The 16,143-nt window shown below is 36.7% G+C and overlaps 1 protein-coding gene across 4 annotated transcripts in view; it reads left to right on the forward strand.

The window, feature by feature from the left end:
• The window catches only part of SPoCk (secretory pathway calcium atpase), a 461,326-nt gene that overhangs the window by 369,203 nt on the left and 75,980 nt on the right, over positions 1-16,143 (forward strand). For all 4 annotated transcript variants that reach the window (XM_090376865.1, XM_090376868.1, XM_090376866.1 and 1 more), the window contains exon 16: positions 12,254-12,424. In XM_090376865.1, the coding sequence (XP_090232991.1) occupies positions 12,254-12,424 (171 nt within the window). The remainder of the gene's footprint in view (positions 1-12,253; positions 12,425-16,143) is intronic.

Consider the following 16,143-nt stretch of genomic DNA (forward strand, 5'->3'; position numbering starts at 1 on the left):
AGTATCACGTCTGGTTTTACATTTTCAAATTCTTGATAATGCCTTGGTCCATTGGCTGCAATTTAGACGAGGTATTTGAAGAGGAGGAAACAAACTTCACACTTGTAAGTTTTGAAATTACCGAGTGAAGGTGGGCAAGTCATTGTCAACAATCAGTACGATTTTTCTGTTTCTTTCGTCATCTTTCTATCAAAATTGAAAATCCACTGTACAAAAATTTCACTTGTTCATCCAAGATTTTTTGTTGTAGTTGTAGTGCAACTTTAATGACTTTACTCCTTTTAAACATCGGGGTTATTTACTTCTGCCTATTATCAAAAGCTTCAGTTTTTTGTTACCAGCCATATTTGCACCAATCAAGACTAATTCTCTCCTTACTATTTTTAAACATTATCATTAGCATTAGTAGAGGCATATTATGCAAGAAAGCAAGCTTATACATTATCAGCAAAAAAAAAAAAAAAAAAAAAACCCTTCTCATTTCATCCATCCATCCGCTCCACAAGTTTGTCCAGTTCTTCCTTGAATTTATTTAAGCTATCAACTTCCACAACGACAGATGAAAGTTTGTTCCAGCAATCAACCACCTGCTAGCTAAAGGCAAATTTCTGCACATCCATTCTACAACTGTCTTTCCTCAATTTGAATTTATGCCGCCTCAGTGCATAATCTGAGCAAGAGGAAGAATCTCATCAGCATTGAGCTTGGTCAAACCATCCAAAGCCTTATATACTTCAATCAGATCACCTCACTGGTGCCTAGTTTCCAGATGATGCAATTTGCAGAACTTAAGCCTTTCTTGGTAAGAGCAACCTTTCTTCTCCACACCAACCTCATTTTTGCCCTTCTCTATACTTGTTCCAGCAGCTCTACATCCTTCCTAAAATGAGGTCTCCAGACCTCTGTGTAGTACTCAAGGTGTGGCCTGAACATTGCCTTATACAAAGGGATAATCATCTCCTTATCCTTGCTAGCAAAATTCATGTACATCATTGACAAAATCCTATGAGCTGTGCTGGCAGCCTGTCAGCACTGCTCAGAAAACTTCATATCTGACTACATAATTACTCCCAGGTATTTTTAATTCTCCACTACCCTGAGTGTGGTACCACACATTTGGCACGTTACTCTAGGTTACTGCTACCCATATGCAGTACATTGCATTTGTCAATGTTAAACTTCAGTTACCATTTATCAACTTTAAAAGGTGATAAATTTATCATCTTTGCCATTTATCACCTTTAAAAGTCAGTATCTTGTTTGGCAAAAATAGACCTGTTTCATCAACGTTGAATGTTTTTGGGCTCGTAGTCCTCCATAATTTTTTTCAAAACTATTTCTTTCCAATGGGTACAGTCTTCTTCAAGTAGAACACCACTTTCACCAGAAATAACTTTTTCAAGTAAACCGTGGTGCTTTTTAAATTTATCCAGCCAACCAGAACTGGCTTGGAATGTTTTATGCCCCCGTAAAGGTCTGTACTTCATAGCCTTTCCTTCTATTGATGGCGCCGATGATATGGCATGTTTGTGTCACAAATCAACTTCACCGGCTTCAAAAGGTTTCATCTATATCTTCATACAGGCATAATTTTGCACACTTCCCATTGGGTCTCCTTTTCTCAAATAGCCTTTCAGAATGGTCGACACGTTAGTTAGTGGCAGGGATACCAAAATTTTAAGGTGATTTTTTTTTTTTTTTAACACCCCAGCCTACACTATTTAACACTTCTTTTTCAACTAGACTGAAGGATTTCCTCTTAGACATCGTAAGGTTACTTTCACAGCAACTAAAACAAAACTGAAATTAGGGACCACTTGTACCTACCATGTAAACAGAGACAGGCGAAATTTGGTGAAGGTGTGGATGACTCATTTCTGCAAAGCAGATGAATTTACGGGATAAAGGCAAATCTCTCTCTCTTTCCTAATTCTCTAATAGGGTGTTAACAGGTTGACTAGAGCAAATGTCCTCATCAGGAATATGCATTAATCCTTGCCAGTGGCTGTGGACACATAGATAGCAGTTGACCAGCATGATTTCTTGGTACAGTAGAGGCAGCTGTATAGGTTTTACTGGTATCCACCACTAAATTGTGGAATGTTTTAACTCTTAATTTGTGCTTGCTTTCTACAGAATCAGCTTTATTCCCTAAAGGCCAGAGGTGAGAAATTATGTGTACTGAGGTGTCTCGAAATCAGTTTGTTATATGGAAATTTTCTTGTTTATATGGAAACTATTTTCACTATAATAAACCAGGAGAAAATCAATAAAATTTGCAATATGGAAATTCGTTGAAGAGAGGTTCGACAGTATTAGCTAAATATGTCAATTTTTTTTTTTTAATTGTCCCAGATTTTAGACTTTAAATTTCATTTTTGTCCCAGTTGTGACCTGACCATCAGCATCTGGCCACCCTACCACAGGTGCTAATGGACTGTGTAAATAACAAATGAAAGAACAACAATCCCATGTAGAATGACCCTTGTCTTCTCTTTATTTTTTTTTTCATGCAAGCAAAAAATTTGTATTAAAATCTAGGCTATCTCCACTTTAATTCATGAGGCATAGAAAAACAGCATTATTTATTAATAATGCTATTGCAGTGGTCACCAATTATTTTAGCCTGTTTGGCCTTCATACTAATCCTGATAAATGTACACACATCTCTTTATCCAAGAAAACTTCTTCATTTGGTCTTACCCTTCTTATTGGTTCCCTGTTATAAAGATTTGGGAGTAAACTTCAATACTAAACTTATTTTTAATTCTCACATCAACTTTCTTAAAGCTCCACCTTTCTGTAAGATGTGGCTTTTGAAACACTAGCTCCTTCACGTCTGCAATCCAGTTATCATTCTTTGCTATTTAAAACCTTTCTTCTTTCTTCCATCTTATACACTGGTGTGCAAAACTTAAGGACCAGTCAGGTTTTCACCTGTAGCTTCTCATAGGAGTGGTCTGGATATGGGAAAAGCATACCAAAGGAACCTTGTGAGGTACAGAAATGATTATTCAAAAATGGCAATATAGCACTGGCTGCCATAATACAGATGCATCACTGCCAAAGATGGAACAAAGGGAAGAGATGGTCCTCGGTTGGAGATATGGCCACCCCTAATGTCAATGCAGGCTTTGCACCGCTTCTCCATACTTAGAACAATGTTGTTGATAAGTTCTTGCAGCAACATTGTCCATTCCTCTGTCAGTGCCATCTTCAGCTGGTGAACATTTTCTGGTGGGTGTGGGCCACTAGGCGTCTCCCCAGAGCATCCCATATGTGTTCGATGGGATTTAGATTGGGGGAAATGGGCAGGCCAGTCCATACAAACAATGTCCTCACTTTCCAAAAGCATATCAACAGCTGCAGTGTGATGGGGTGTGGCGTTATTTATCCATAAACACAAACTTGGGGTCAGTGGTACCTCAGAACAGACACACATAGGGAAGGATTACCTCAGTACAGTAGCATGAACCGGTTACAGTATCTGGAGTTGTGTACGTCTGTCTAAGATAACGCCTCCCCAGACGAGAACACCTAGACTGCCATATCGATCCCTTTCAGTGATGTTTGTGGGGTGATACCATGTGCCAACCTCTCGCCAGATTAGCTGACATCCAGAATCGCTGCTGAGACTGAATCTACTCTCATCAGTAAAGCGTACCTTACCCCATTGCGCTGCTGTCCAGTCCTTGTGCTCGATGCATAACTGTAAACGGTGTCTCCAATGGGTAGGTGTTAAAGCAGGCCCGGACAAACTATGGCCCGCAAGCTTTAATTGTATTTTTGAAAAAAAAGTTTACTTATTTTATGCCTTTTGCAACGCCCTTTTGAAAAATAAATTTGTATATGTAATACATTATAGAATTTGTCGACTTTAAATTTTTATCATCTCTGTATTGTTCAAATTGAGATAGAATTTGAAATTGTGCACGAACCGGAGCAAGCCAACGAGCGCTTTTATAACGGTATAATTTGCGATTATAAACTAACCCCGCGAAAGTATGGTAACAGACAACCGGTGATGACGACAACGGCTTTGCTGCGGTGGCAGAGTAATAGGATAGGACTGCTGACCGGCCGCAGTTCCAATCTGTTTTCTCTGACGGTCATCCCGCAGTTAGTTTTTTGGCGTTATCTTCAGTTATCATCTTGGTGCCAGCAGCGATAAAAATAATATTTACGCCCTTTTAAAAATGAATGAAAAACAAAAAAATTCAACAAGAGCATTGTGTCTTCAATGAAGAGTGGAACACAAAATATTTTTTTGCTAACGTAAATAACGAGACTATTTGTCTCATCTGCCGGGAGAGTGTCTCAGTGTTGAAAGAGTACAATATTAAAAGACATTTCACTACTAAACATCCCGAGTATGTTGCCAATTTAACTCTGGAAGCGAGAAAGAAAACTGCTGATGGATTAATTCAAAATTTATATAGACAACAAAATGTGTTTACGCGGTTAACTAAGGAACAAGAAACTACTGTATAGGCAAGTTTTGTTATTTCTCATATAATTGCAAAAAGCAACAAGCCTTTTTGTGATGGAGACTATATTAAAGAATGTATGACTGAAGCTTGCGGAATTATATGTCCTGACATTAAACACAAATTTGAGAATATAAGTTTATCTCGGCGAACCGTAGTAAGAAGAATTGAATGTATTGATACAAATTTGAATGAGCAATTATTATCAGTATTAGAATCTCATATAACATGGTACTCAATAGCCCTCGACGAAAGTAACGACCAAAAGAATACTGCGCAGTTATTAATTTTCATACATGGATGTACCTCTAATTTTGAAATTATTGAAGAGCTTCTTTCAATGGAATCTCTTAAAGACCAAACAGTGGGAGCTGATATATTTGAAAAAGTTGAAAAATGCTTAACAAGATATAATTTACAATGGAAAAAAATAGGAAGCGTAACAACTGATGGAGCACAAAGTTTGACAGGTAAAAATGTTGGAGCGTTAAAGAAAATTCAGGATAAAATTTGTGAAAATTATCCTGATTATAATTTACAATTCATTGTATTATATATCAACAAGTATTATGTAAAAATGTGTTAAAAGTTTAACATGTCACACCTTGTATTATTAAACTAGTAAATTTAATTTGCTAATTTTCTTCAAGATATTGAATCAGAGTACACAGATATTCCTTTTCATAGCCAAATTCGATGGCTAGCTTAGGAAAAGTTCTTTGGCGAGTATGGGATCTTAAAGATGACATCGTTCTATTTTTAAAACTAAAAAATATTGACTTTCCCAAATTAACTGATAATAACTGGATTTGTGATTTTGCATTTACCCTGGACATCATGACACACTTAAATACTTTCAACACCATGTTACAAGGGAAAAATTTATACGCTCATGATATGGTAAAAAGTTTGAATGGATTTCAATTAAAACTCCAGTTGTTCCTTCGACATTTATTGATTAACAAGGTAGACCACTTTCCAACCAACCATGAAGTTGCTGAAGATTCCAGAAAATAAATTTAAAAAATATTGTGAAATTATTGATGCTTTGAATGACAACTTTTCACGAAGATTTGGCAAATTCCAAAAAATTGGAACAAGTTTGGCTATAGTGCACGACCCATTTTCGATAGAAATTGATAGTGCACCGAGTGAACTACAGCTTCAGATTATAGATCTGCAGTGTGATACCAATTTAAAGGAATTCCACCATCATGAGGAAATCTGTAAATTTTACAATACTCTTAATTCGGACAAATTCGATGAACTTAAAGATTTTGCCCGAAAAATATTGGTTATTTTTGGATCAACAAACATTTGTGTGAATATGTGAACAAACATTTTCCATCATGAATCTAAATAAAAATTCTTTACGATCAAGCATAACCGATGAACATTTACAAGCAGTTTTAAGAATCTCAACTACAAAATTAACACCCGAAATTAAAAATGTTAAAAGATGTAAAACAGTTCCATTCATCTCATTAAATTCTTGGTTGTTAGAGAATAATTTTTTTATGTTATATTTCTTCTTCATGATAACAAATAATATATATCTAAAAATAGTATTTTACTTGCAGCTCGCCTTCTTTTTGAATTCTTATTGTGGCCCTTCAGTCCAAAAGTTTGCCCAGGCCTGTGTTAAAGGGACACAGCATACTGACCATCGTGCAAACAGTCCACCTTTGTGGAGTTGCCTGACCACAGTAAACCTCGATGTTCTGTGCAGCTGGTTTGCAACAGTTCCTGCTGTCTGTTGTTGTTGGTTCCATCTTGGCCCGTAGCCAAGATGGAACTGACATTGAGTATATAGCAGCTATCATTGGGGGTTGTTTTTCATGGACAACCACCACTGGTCCTTCGAATACCCGTCACTCAGAAGGCCAACCACACACGTGAGATGATGCTATGGGCGATACCGAACTCTGCAGCCACACTCCTCGCACTTCAACCTTCCTCGAGCTTCCCAATTATTCGACCCTGGGTAGAGCCATCCAGATGTTGTCTACTGGCCATTTCATTGTCTATAGCACTGTATGAAATCAATCAGACATCTCTAACAATCGTGCTCACCATTCGGTAATTTGCACATAACTGATTTTATCTGTTTATATGAGCCCTCTCATCACAATTCAAATTTTTGCATGTGCACTAGCATTCTACTGAATGACCACAGTTATGCATATTGCCACAGGCTGTTTCGTTTGATTTTGTGGTTGTAACCTTTAGAAATAGTGTTGGTCCTTAAGTTTTGCACACCAGTGTATATTGTTGAAATAAGGTCAGCCACCTTATTCTCCCACATCAAGAGACTCCTCTCGGTGGAATATCCACTATAACGTGGGCAAACCTAAAAAAGAATGTATGTTCATGAACACACCATCTCCACTAGAAAGTAGAAAAATTTAAGTTTGGTTCCACTCAAAAAGTTGCTTCACATTAAATCTTTAAAGGCTGTTTCCAAACTATTCTCAAATGCTCTGGAGGCCTTTTCTATTTGGAATAAGGTTGGCTGGCATATCCCCCCCCCCCCAGGGAGTACGAGGCAGAAACCTTCATTAATTCTTCTCACTAATTAAATCTTTTTTCTGAGAGCTTCTTTCCATGTTCATCACTCAAACTTTTTCAGCAGCTCACTGCTCATATAGTCTTATTCATGCTATTGAATGACTATAGTGTGTGTGTGTGTGTGTGTGTGTGTGTGTGTGTGTGTGTGTGTGTGTGTGTGTGTGTGTGTGTGTGTGTGTGTGTGTGTGTAATAAGACATTTTTTATGTACACCTCTAAATATTTATCAGTGGGGTTTTATTTTAGCATTAGTAGAGGCATATGATGCAAGAAAGGAAGCTTGCAGCATCACACAAAAACAAAAAAAAAAAATGCTTCCATTTCACCTCTCCGTTCGTTTGAAATACCTGTCCAGCTGAGCTTTAAATTTATTTAGGCTATCAACTTCCACAACAAGGGATGGAAGTCTATTCCACCAACCAACTACCCGCTGGCTAAAGGCAAATTTCTGCACATCTATCCTACATCTGTCTTTCCTCAATCTGAATTTATGCCCTCTCAGGTAATTATTCTGAGCAAGAGGAAGAATCCCATCAGCATTGAGCATGCTCAAACCATTCAAGGCTTTATACACCTCTATCAGATCACCTCGCTGGTGCCTAGTCTCCAGACACTGTAATTTGCAAAACTTAAGCCTTTCTTCGTAACAAGAAAGGCTTAAGTTTTGTTCCATTCACTAATCTTGTTGCCCTTCTCTGTACTCGTTCCAGCAGCTCTACATCCTTCTTGAAATGAGGCCTCCAGACCTGTATACAGTACTCAAGGTGTGGCCTGACCATTACCTTATACAAGGGAATAATCACTTCCTTATCCCTTCTAGAAAAATTCCTGTATATCATTGACAAGACACCATGAGCTACTCTTGCAGCCCGTCTGCACTGCTCAGAGAACTTCATATCTGCCTGCACAATTACCCTCAGGTGCTTTTCATTCTCTACCACTGTCAGTGTAGTACCACAGGGTTGATATGTTGCTCTGGGATTGCTGTTTCCCATATGTAGTACTTTACATTTGTCAATGTTAAACTTCATTTGCCACCTCTCAGCCCATTTGTTCAACCTTTCCAGATCCTGTTGCAGCAGCATAGCGTCAGTAGTGTCCTTAACAACCCTGCCAACCTTTGTATCGTCTGCAAACTTGTACATTAAGCTTGATATACCATCATCAATATCATTTATAAATACAGAAAACAATAATGGACCCAACAGTGAACCCTGAGGGACTCCTCTAAGAACGTTAGTCCACGATGAGCAGTGTTGTCCATTGATTACCACTCTCTGTCTTGTCCCCTCAACCATCCCTTTATCCATAGCAGCAATTTGCCGCCAATGCCACACTGCTCCAATTTGTGCAGCAGTCTTCCATGTGCAACAGTATCAAAAGCCTTTCTAAGATCCAAATATATAATATCAAAGTTATTTCCTGCATCCAGTTCTTTTGTGACTGCATCATAGTATCCAATCAGACTGGTCAAGCAAGACTTTCCCTTAACAAAACCATGCTGTGTCCGAGCTATAACTGAAGTCTTGTCTAGATAATCCTGCAGTGCTTCTTTAACCAGTGTCTCCATTAATTTTCCTGGAACAGAAGTTAAACTCACAGGTCTATAATTACTTGTGTCAGCCTTTGATCCTCCTTTGTGAATTGGGGTCACATTTGCACATCTCCAGTCTCTGGGTACCTCCCCTGAGTCCAAGGAAGCTCTCATAATTATGGCTAAGGCTTTGCTTACTTCCTTTGCTGCCTCCTTTAATATAACTGGATAGATCCCATCCACCCCGGGTGCATTTTTTATGTTTATCCTCAACAATTTCTCCTCCACTTTCCTCTCAGTTTTTACAAAATCATATAGCTCACTGCCAGAGTTTACTTCACCTCTGGCATTCCCTTTCCTGAATAACTCCTCATGTGTGAATGTATATGCAAAATACTCATTTAGTTTGTTAGCCACCTGAGCAGGATTCTCAACTGTTGAATCATCAATATCCAGTGGACCAATCGGATTCATTCCTTTACTTCTAGAGTTTACATAGGTAAAGAACTCTTTTCTGTTTTTCTTTGCATCCTTTGCCAAGGAGTTCTCATAATCTGCCTTTGCCCGCCTAACCTACTTTATGACTTGGTTACAGACCAGTATATATCTATCATAGGCTTCCATGTCACCAATTAATTTATATGTATCCCATGCATTTTTCTTTTCTGCCATATGTCTCATTAGTTCATCTGACATCCATTTAGGCCTAAACCTTGAACAATATTTCTTAGTTGGTATGTAAAGCCTAGTAGCTTCCAAGATAAGTTCTTTGAATGCTTCCCAATTTGAATTTGCTGTTGGTAGCATCATCAGTTGGTGCCACTGTATAGAATTTAAATACTGTCTCCGACCATCGTAGTCGCCTTTACAAAAGCAAAAACCCTTCCCTTTACCCCTGATGGTAGTTACCTCTTTGAATAAATCCCACTTCAGCACACTGTGATCACTACCAGTACCTTGTGGTTCTTTTATCTGCAGATTCTTAATGCATGAAGAATCACTACTGATAATCAGATGAAGAGTATTACTCCTTCTAGTTGCCTCCCGAACATGCTGATGTAGAAAACAATCATCCAATAAATCCACAAAAGCCTTGCTAGTGTGTGAGTGACCAACCCACAAATTCCAGTCAATATCTGGGAAATTAAAATCCCCCATTATAAGACTCTGATTTACTGGCCCACTCTATTTCCCTGTACAGTTTCTTATTATATTCATCAGAGTCATTAGGCCTATAGCACACTCCTACTCTCAATTTTGATCTCCCACCAAACTGACTTGACACTGCACTGTCCAGCGATGTCGACTGGCCTGACTTCCTTGGATTTTATGTGTTTCTTAACTAATAGCATAACCCCTCCTCCCTTCGTATCCTTTCTGTACACATTGTACTCCCCAAATTCCAGTTCTGCATTCCTTATATCTTTGTGACACCATGTCTCTGATATCCCAACAATATCTGCCTTTGATGTTTTGAGCAATACCTCAAATTCATCAAATGTATTTACCAAACTCCTAGCATTGGTGTACACGCAAGTATACATGCATCTGTTCCTATTCTTAGCTACCCTAACACAACCCATGTGTTTACTTGTACCGCAATGACTCCCAGCAGTCTCTGAAATATCCCACATCTTGTTTTCCAGGCTGCTGCTCATTCTAATAGAAGAAGTGCAAGAATCACTTTCACCTCTACCAGTGGCTACTGTTAATCTATTAGTCCTTGTATCCCCTCCAAGCTAGCAGTTTTCCGACCCACCTAACACTGCCTTGATGGCATCAGCAAATATTCTTGCACCATTTCTATTTAAGTGTATTCAATCCCTGTAGAAGCAGTCTCTCCTGTTAACAAGTACAGATCAGGCTGAAAAAAATTCTACCCCTTGAGCCTTGCACAATCTTTCCAGGGCCGAATTGATCGACAAGGCTCTCATTATATACTCCCTCCTATCATGTCTGGGCAGAATTGCAGACACTTTCAAATTCAACCCTAATTCACAGCTTTTTTCCAACATGACCTGTACTTGTTAAGTAATTCTGCCGGTCTCCTACTCTTAATATCATTAGTGCCAACGTGTACAACTATATCACCTTTTGTGCCCTTAAAAGATGATATCCACTCTACGTCATCAACCTTTGCCCCTGGCAGACATACCTCTGGTCCTGTTCCACCTATCCTTTTTACAAAGCATGTTCCCTGTTTCCCTGACAATAGAGTCACCAAAACTACTAGTTCCTGTGGGACCAGCGCATTCTGCCTTGGGGGTTGCCGCTGTGTTGCGTGATGACCAAGTGCAAGCTCTGGCATTGATGTGGGCAGCTGAGAGCTTGATGGGCCCCTCAATTTAGCTCCTTTGAGGGCATCCACCCTGTCCTTCAAGCTCTCATATAGGCCCATAACAACGCTGAGTTGTCACCTGATTTCCTTACATCACACACACAGAAAGACATTTCCCATGGCAATATCATGTCCCGTACCCAATTGCTCCACAAACATCATGCAAGCAGTGCATTTTAAAAGGCTGTGATTCAGAGGGCAATTGCCCCCCCCCCCCCAGTTCTCCCCTGAGCCACAGCACTCCCATTAGCTTGAGCCTTTTGCTTTGCTGCTCTGGTCCGAGTCATGATTTCGATTTAATTACAATAAAATTTCAATTTCAGTACAAAATTATAACCCTAAACTTGTATCCCAACACAGTTATAACGCTATATATATATTTTTCAGTATCGAGTATTATCTACGAGTTCCGTTTATATAACTTCCGTATCAAGTTATATATTAATTAATTATGTTACATTTGTAATCTAAGTTGTTACATGTATTTAGTTAAAAAGTACAATTTTATTGACAATGAAGTTTAACAATATTATATTATATACTATACTATAATAAGCTTACGCTATCTAATTCGGGATATAACGTATCGTATAACAATGGCGGCAAGTTACGAATGGTAAATCTACAGACACTTAAGTATTAATTAACTTCCAAATCTTGCTGTCTCAATTCAGAATAAACTAAGGATCCTGACTAGGTCTATAAGCCACTTATAGAAAATAATTTGATGTAACAATTGGTCAATAAAGCGGCTAAATATGGCTAAAAAAACTTCTCGTTCAGTGGAGCTGCAACTTGTAACATGTGGATTTGATACCCTTACTGATACTAAGTAATACCTACAAAATCTCTATCTAGGTTAAACTTTAAACTAAGTATCGTAACTAGGAATATAAAGCTACTCTAGAAAATAAGTTAATATGCCAATTTAAGCTAATAAACCAGAAAAAACTTTTCTATTCCAGGAGCAGTAAAAAACTTCGCCTGCACAAGGCTACGCTCGTTCTCTTAGGTTAAACATATCTAGTTTGACAACATATTTAGTTTGTTGTCTCCAATTAAGCACGTATTCACCTGGTGCAACAAATAAAGAGATTTATTTATTTATATAAAAATCACATATAAATGCTACTCTAATGATTATGTTAGCTTTCTTTGATATTCATGAGCTTTAATACCCTTATCTAAGTTCACTGATGATCCATTAAGTATGTTTGTTATGGGAAATTTTTAATATAGGCCATGCTCAATAACAGACTTGCACTAATATATACTCATTTATATAAAAAAAATTGGCAATTGTAAGATGTGTTTTTATTATTTTCAGTGTTAGCACTTGCTTATGGATGTTCTCCAGATAACCTGATCTTTGTAGGTATGGTTGGAATATTAGATCCACCTCGTCCAGGGGTCCGTGAATCAATACAGACTCTTCATGGTAGTGGGGTGGCTATAAAAATGTTGACTGGTGATGCTGAAGAAACTGCAATTGCTATAGGTAACAAAAAAAAAAAAAAAAAAGAGAGAAAACCTTTAAGATTATTACTAAATAAATGTAACTATATTAGAAAACCTCAAATGAAGTTTTTACCTAGTAACATGAATATGCAGCTTTATTGATACCATTTTACAATATTTTATATTTTCTTAATGTAGTTTATTAGATGGTAAATGGATGCACTTAATTTTCTCTCTATTTACCACCTTCATGATAGCTTTGGTAACATCACTGATAACTCTAAATGGATTAATAATGAGCTAAACATATTTTGCATCAATATTTACATGTGAGCATTCTTTTAGTCTCCTTGACAATGCTACTGGTCCAAACAACACTTATTAGGGTGTCAATATTATGTTTTCACTGAAAATGGATTGATAAAGAAATTGATTGGTTGAATATGAAAAAGATATGAGGAGCAGATGGGGTTTGTTCTTCTTTTGATATCAAAAGAAGTAGCAAACAGATTGCGAAACCTCTGTCTATTATAATGCTTGCATCTCTGGACTCAGGTGAAATTCCAGCAGATTGGTGATGTGCAATCGTCTCTCCAATTTCTAAAGGTTAAATGGGTACCTACAAACCCATAAGTTTAACAGTGGTATTGTAAACTGTGGAATCTATGATTAACACATTCACTGTTAGTTGATGCAAATGTGCTTGAAGAGGTTTTTAATCCACCTGGATGGAAACCACTAAGAACCACTTTGTTCCAATTTGCTGGAAGAAAAATCAAATATTTTTATGAAACTACCTTTGAGAGAAGCTGACTAATTCAGTCATAGTGAGAAGAAAGCACAAAAATATCTCTGCCTTTCTCAATCTAGACTCACTCAATCCCGTGATTTTGAATTTAGTGTGTTAAGGTCTGAAGTCAGGCTGTTAGCAAACTTGTTAAGGATGAATTACAGGATCATCTGAACAAGAATGGAATTAAATGAGAAACAACACTTTTTGTTAAAGAGAAGCCATGCTTAATTAATATGATAAGCTGTTATGAGGTTCTTATGAAAGAACTGGATGTAAAAAATAATATTCACCCTCTTTAGACACCTGATGAGTTTTTTTTAATAGGTTGATACCTATTGTGAATTCACCGGAGTCTGTCTGTGGGCTCAGGTGAATAAAATTTTCAGTTTATTTATTTTATAAATAAAAGTCTGCAATGTCCAAAGTTTTTATGCATTTTATGTTATTTGGTAAGGGCAGTGATTTTCACTCTTTTGCTCCTCTGTAAAAGAAAATTTGTCATTTGAAATTTTAAAGAAAATAGAGAAAATTATTGAAATTCTATCACCTACTATTTTCAGTTTTCCAATTGCATGGATATTATCTGGTAATTGTGTTCATCTTCAGAGAAAGAGAAAGAAAGAATAAGCAATATATCAGAAGATATATTGCTTATTACTATAACCTTTTCATAGAAAGAACTAACATAATTCAGAATAATCATACTTGTGCAGCTAAATATCGTCTGGGAGTCTCAGACCTTTCTTCTTTTTTCCAAACCTTTATCAAGGGACATAAGTGCATAACTTGGTTTCTCTGTTAATTTTTTTTTTTTTTTTTTTTTTGAAAAAATTCCTTGGAATGCAGTTGTTACTGGAGGAATATATAACTTCAAGTTTCATGCCATTAAATAACCCTCTTCTAGCCTAAAGACCTTCATGATTAAGCTGCTAGTAAATAAAACCTTTTAAGTTATTGTAATACATGTTTTCTGAGCTATAAATGGGAGTATAGCTTTATATATTATTGTATCTTTGTCTATATGGTATAAAAAAAACATATGATGAGTTATAGTATTACAGCCATCACCCGGCGCCTCCATAGCCAGGTGGGCAGGAGCAGCAGTGCGTAGCACACACTTCTTGATTAGACCGGGGTTCGAGCCCGTGACCACCAAATACGGAGGATGCGGGAAGGTCAGGGAATGACCACCACATATCCCCGGAGCAATATGGCCTTAGTTGCTAATGCTCCTAAAAACCAAAAACAAACAACATACAGCCATCAGTCTATAACCCTCCTATAGGAGTATATAATTAATCCCTTTCTCCTTAAGTTTCAAAATAGGGAGTATACGCCATACATACGGCAAAATATTAGTCTACAATTAACTTATACAGGCAGTTCTTGCTTTAAGAGTTCCCAGGTTTACGACTTTTTTTCCCAAGTATCAAGTATCAACAAAATCAAAAATATCAACATTAATTGCAAAAAAAATGAATGGTAAACATTCATAAATACCGCACCCCAAACCACATGTGTAGCTATACAATACAGTGTACCCCGCTTTACAATATTAATCAGTTCCAGAGACACCGTCATATCGTAATGTGAACCCAGTAACACATTGTTTTTTGGTAATTTGTTTCAAGATCTCGGAAGTTGAAATTTTCGCTGTATAACTAAGCTATTTACTCTCTAAAATGTCATTTTTAAGGTCACGAGCGTGATCTTAAGGCTATATAAAAGGTCGTGAGCATGCTTTGTGAATTGTATTAGTTGCCATTTCAAATCATTAAAATGCACTACACTTTCATCGTTATCATATGTTACGTTGTAAGAATCAATTTTAAATGCCTTTGTGATATTTTTCTAAAGCACATTTCTGGAGGTCACAACCATAAAACAATAAAAACAATTTGCACTTTCCAGTTTATTGGGATTTGCTGTTAGTGCAAGCAATTATAAACTCGATCTTTTTGCATTTGCAAAAATACCGATAGCTGGAATTGTGTGGTTTTTTACGTTATTATGGTGAAATGTGTTTCCCCTTTACTGAAATTTTTGATCGTATAAAAAATAAATAAATTTTGCGAATCTTCTCTTCATTCCTTTTTTTTTTTTTTAAGCTTCGTAAACTTATTACTCCACGTGAATCATGTTAGTTGCAATTTGTGTGTGCCGTTAAAAAATGCTTATGCATGCAATCATGAAATTTATAATTAAAAGAGAAAATTATCTTGGAAACAAACACCTCTTGAAACATTTCTGAAGAAAATAACTCTTTGTGCAACAAACCAAGAAGTGGTCAACGAGTGTGTATTTAGTTGATGATGATGAAGAATAAACATTCTTTAACATTTGTAAGTCGTAAATAATTTCTCTATTATTATAATTTGCTTGATTTTACAGGCTACGCTCATTTTTTTCTATAAATCAATCATTGTTTAAACATAAACTAATTAGCTAACTAATTTCATTGTTGAGAACGTAATCCCTATTTTTAGCCTTATGTCTATGGGAAATAAATTCCCGCTTTACGAGTTTTCGCTTTACAAGCACATGCTAGGAATGAATTAACTCATAAAGTCAAGACCTACCTGTATATTAAATTTATATTGTTTTTCAGAATTTCTTTTTGTTTTAGGGGAAAACCAAGTGGTGCAGCACTATTTAGTTTTAATATATATTAAAATTAAATAGTGGTTGATACTCATTATTTCTCTTACTCATTCAATTTTCAGGCTATTAAACTATTATCTTATTAGAAATTGAATATAAAAATAAATATAAAATAACACCCTTATCTTTAACAACAAATATCTGTTTAGATGTATCCCATGTTAATATTTTATGATCACAACTTGAATATGATAAAGTTTCATAGTAATAATAAGGTCATGGGTTTTCCTGTGTAGCATCTCTGACACATTAATATAAGATCAGTTATCTAATATGCATAAAGAAATATACTGCTAGTAAGCAAG

The sequence above is a fragment of the Mastigoproctus giganteus genome, chromosome 7, assembly GCF_048544385.1.
Source record: "Mastigoproctus giganteus isolate SK-2022 chromosome 7, ASM4854438v1, whole genome shotgun sequence".
Classification (NCBI taxonomy): Eukaryota; Metazoa; Arthropoda; class Arachnida; order Uropygi; family Thelyphonidae; genus Mastigoproctus; species Mastigoproctus giganteus.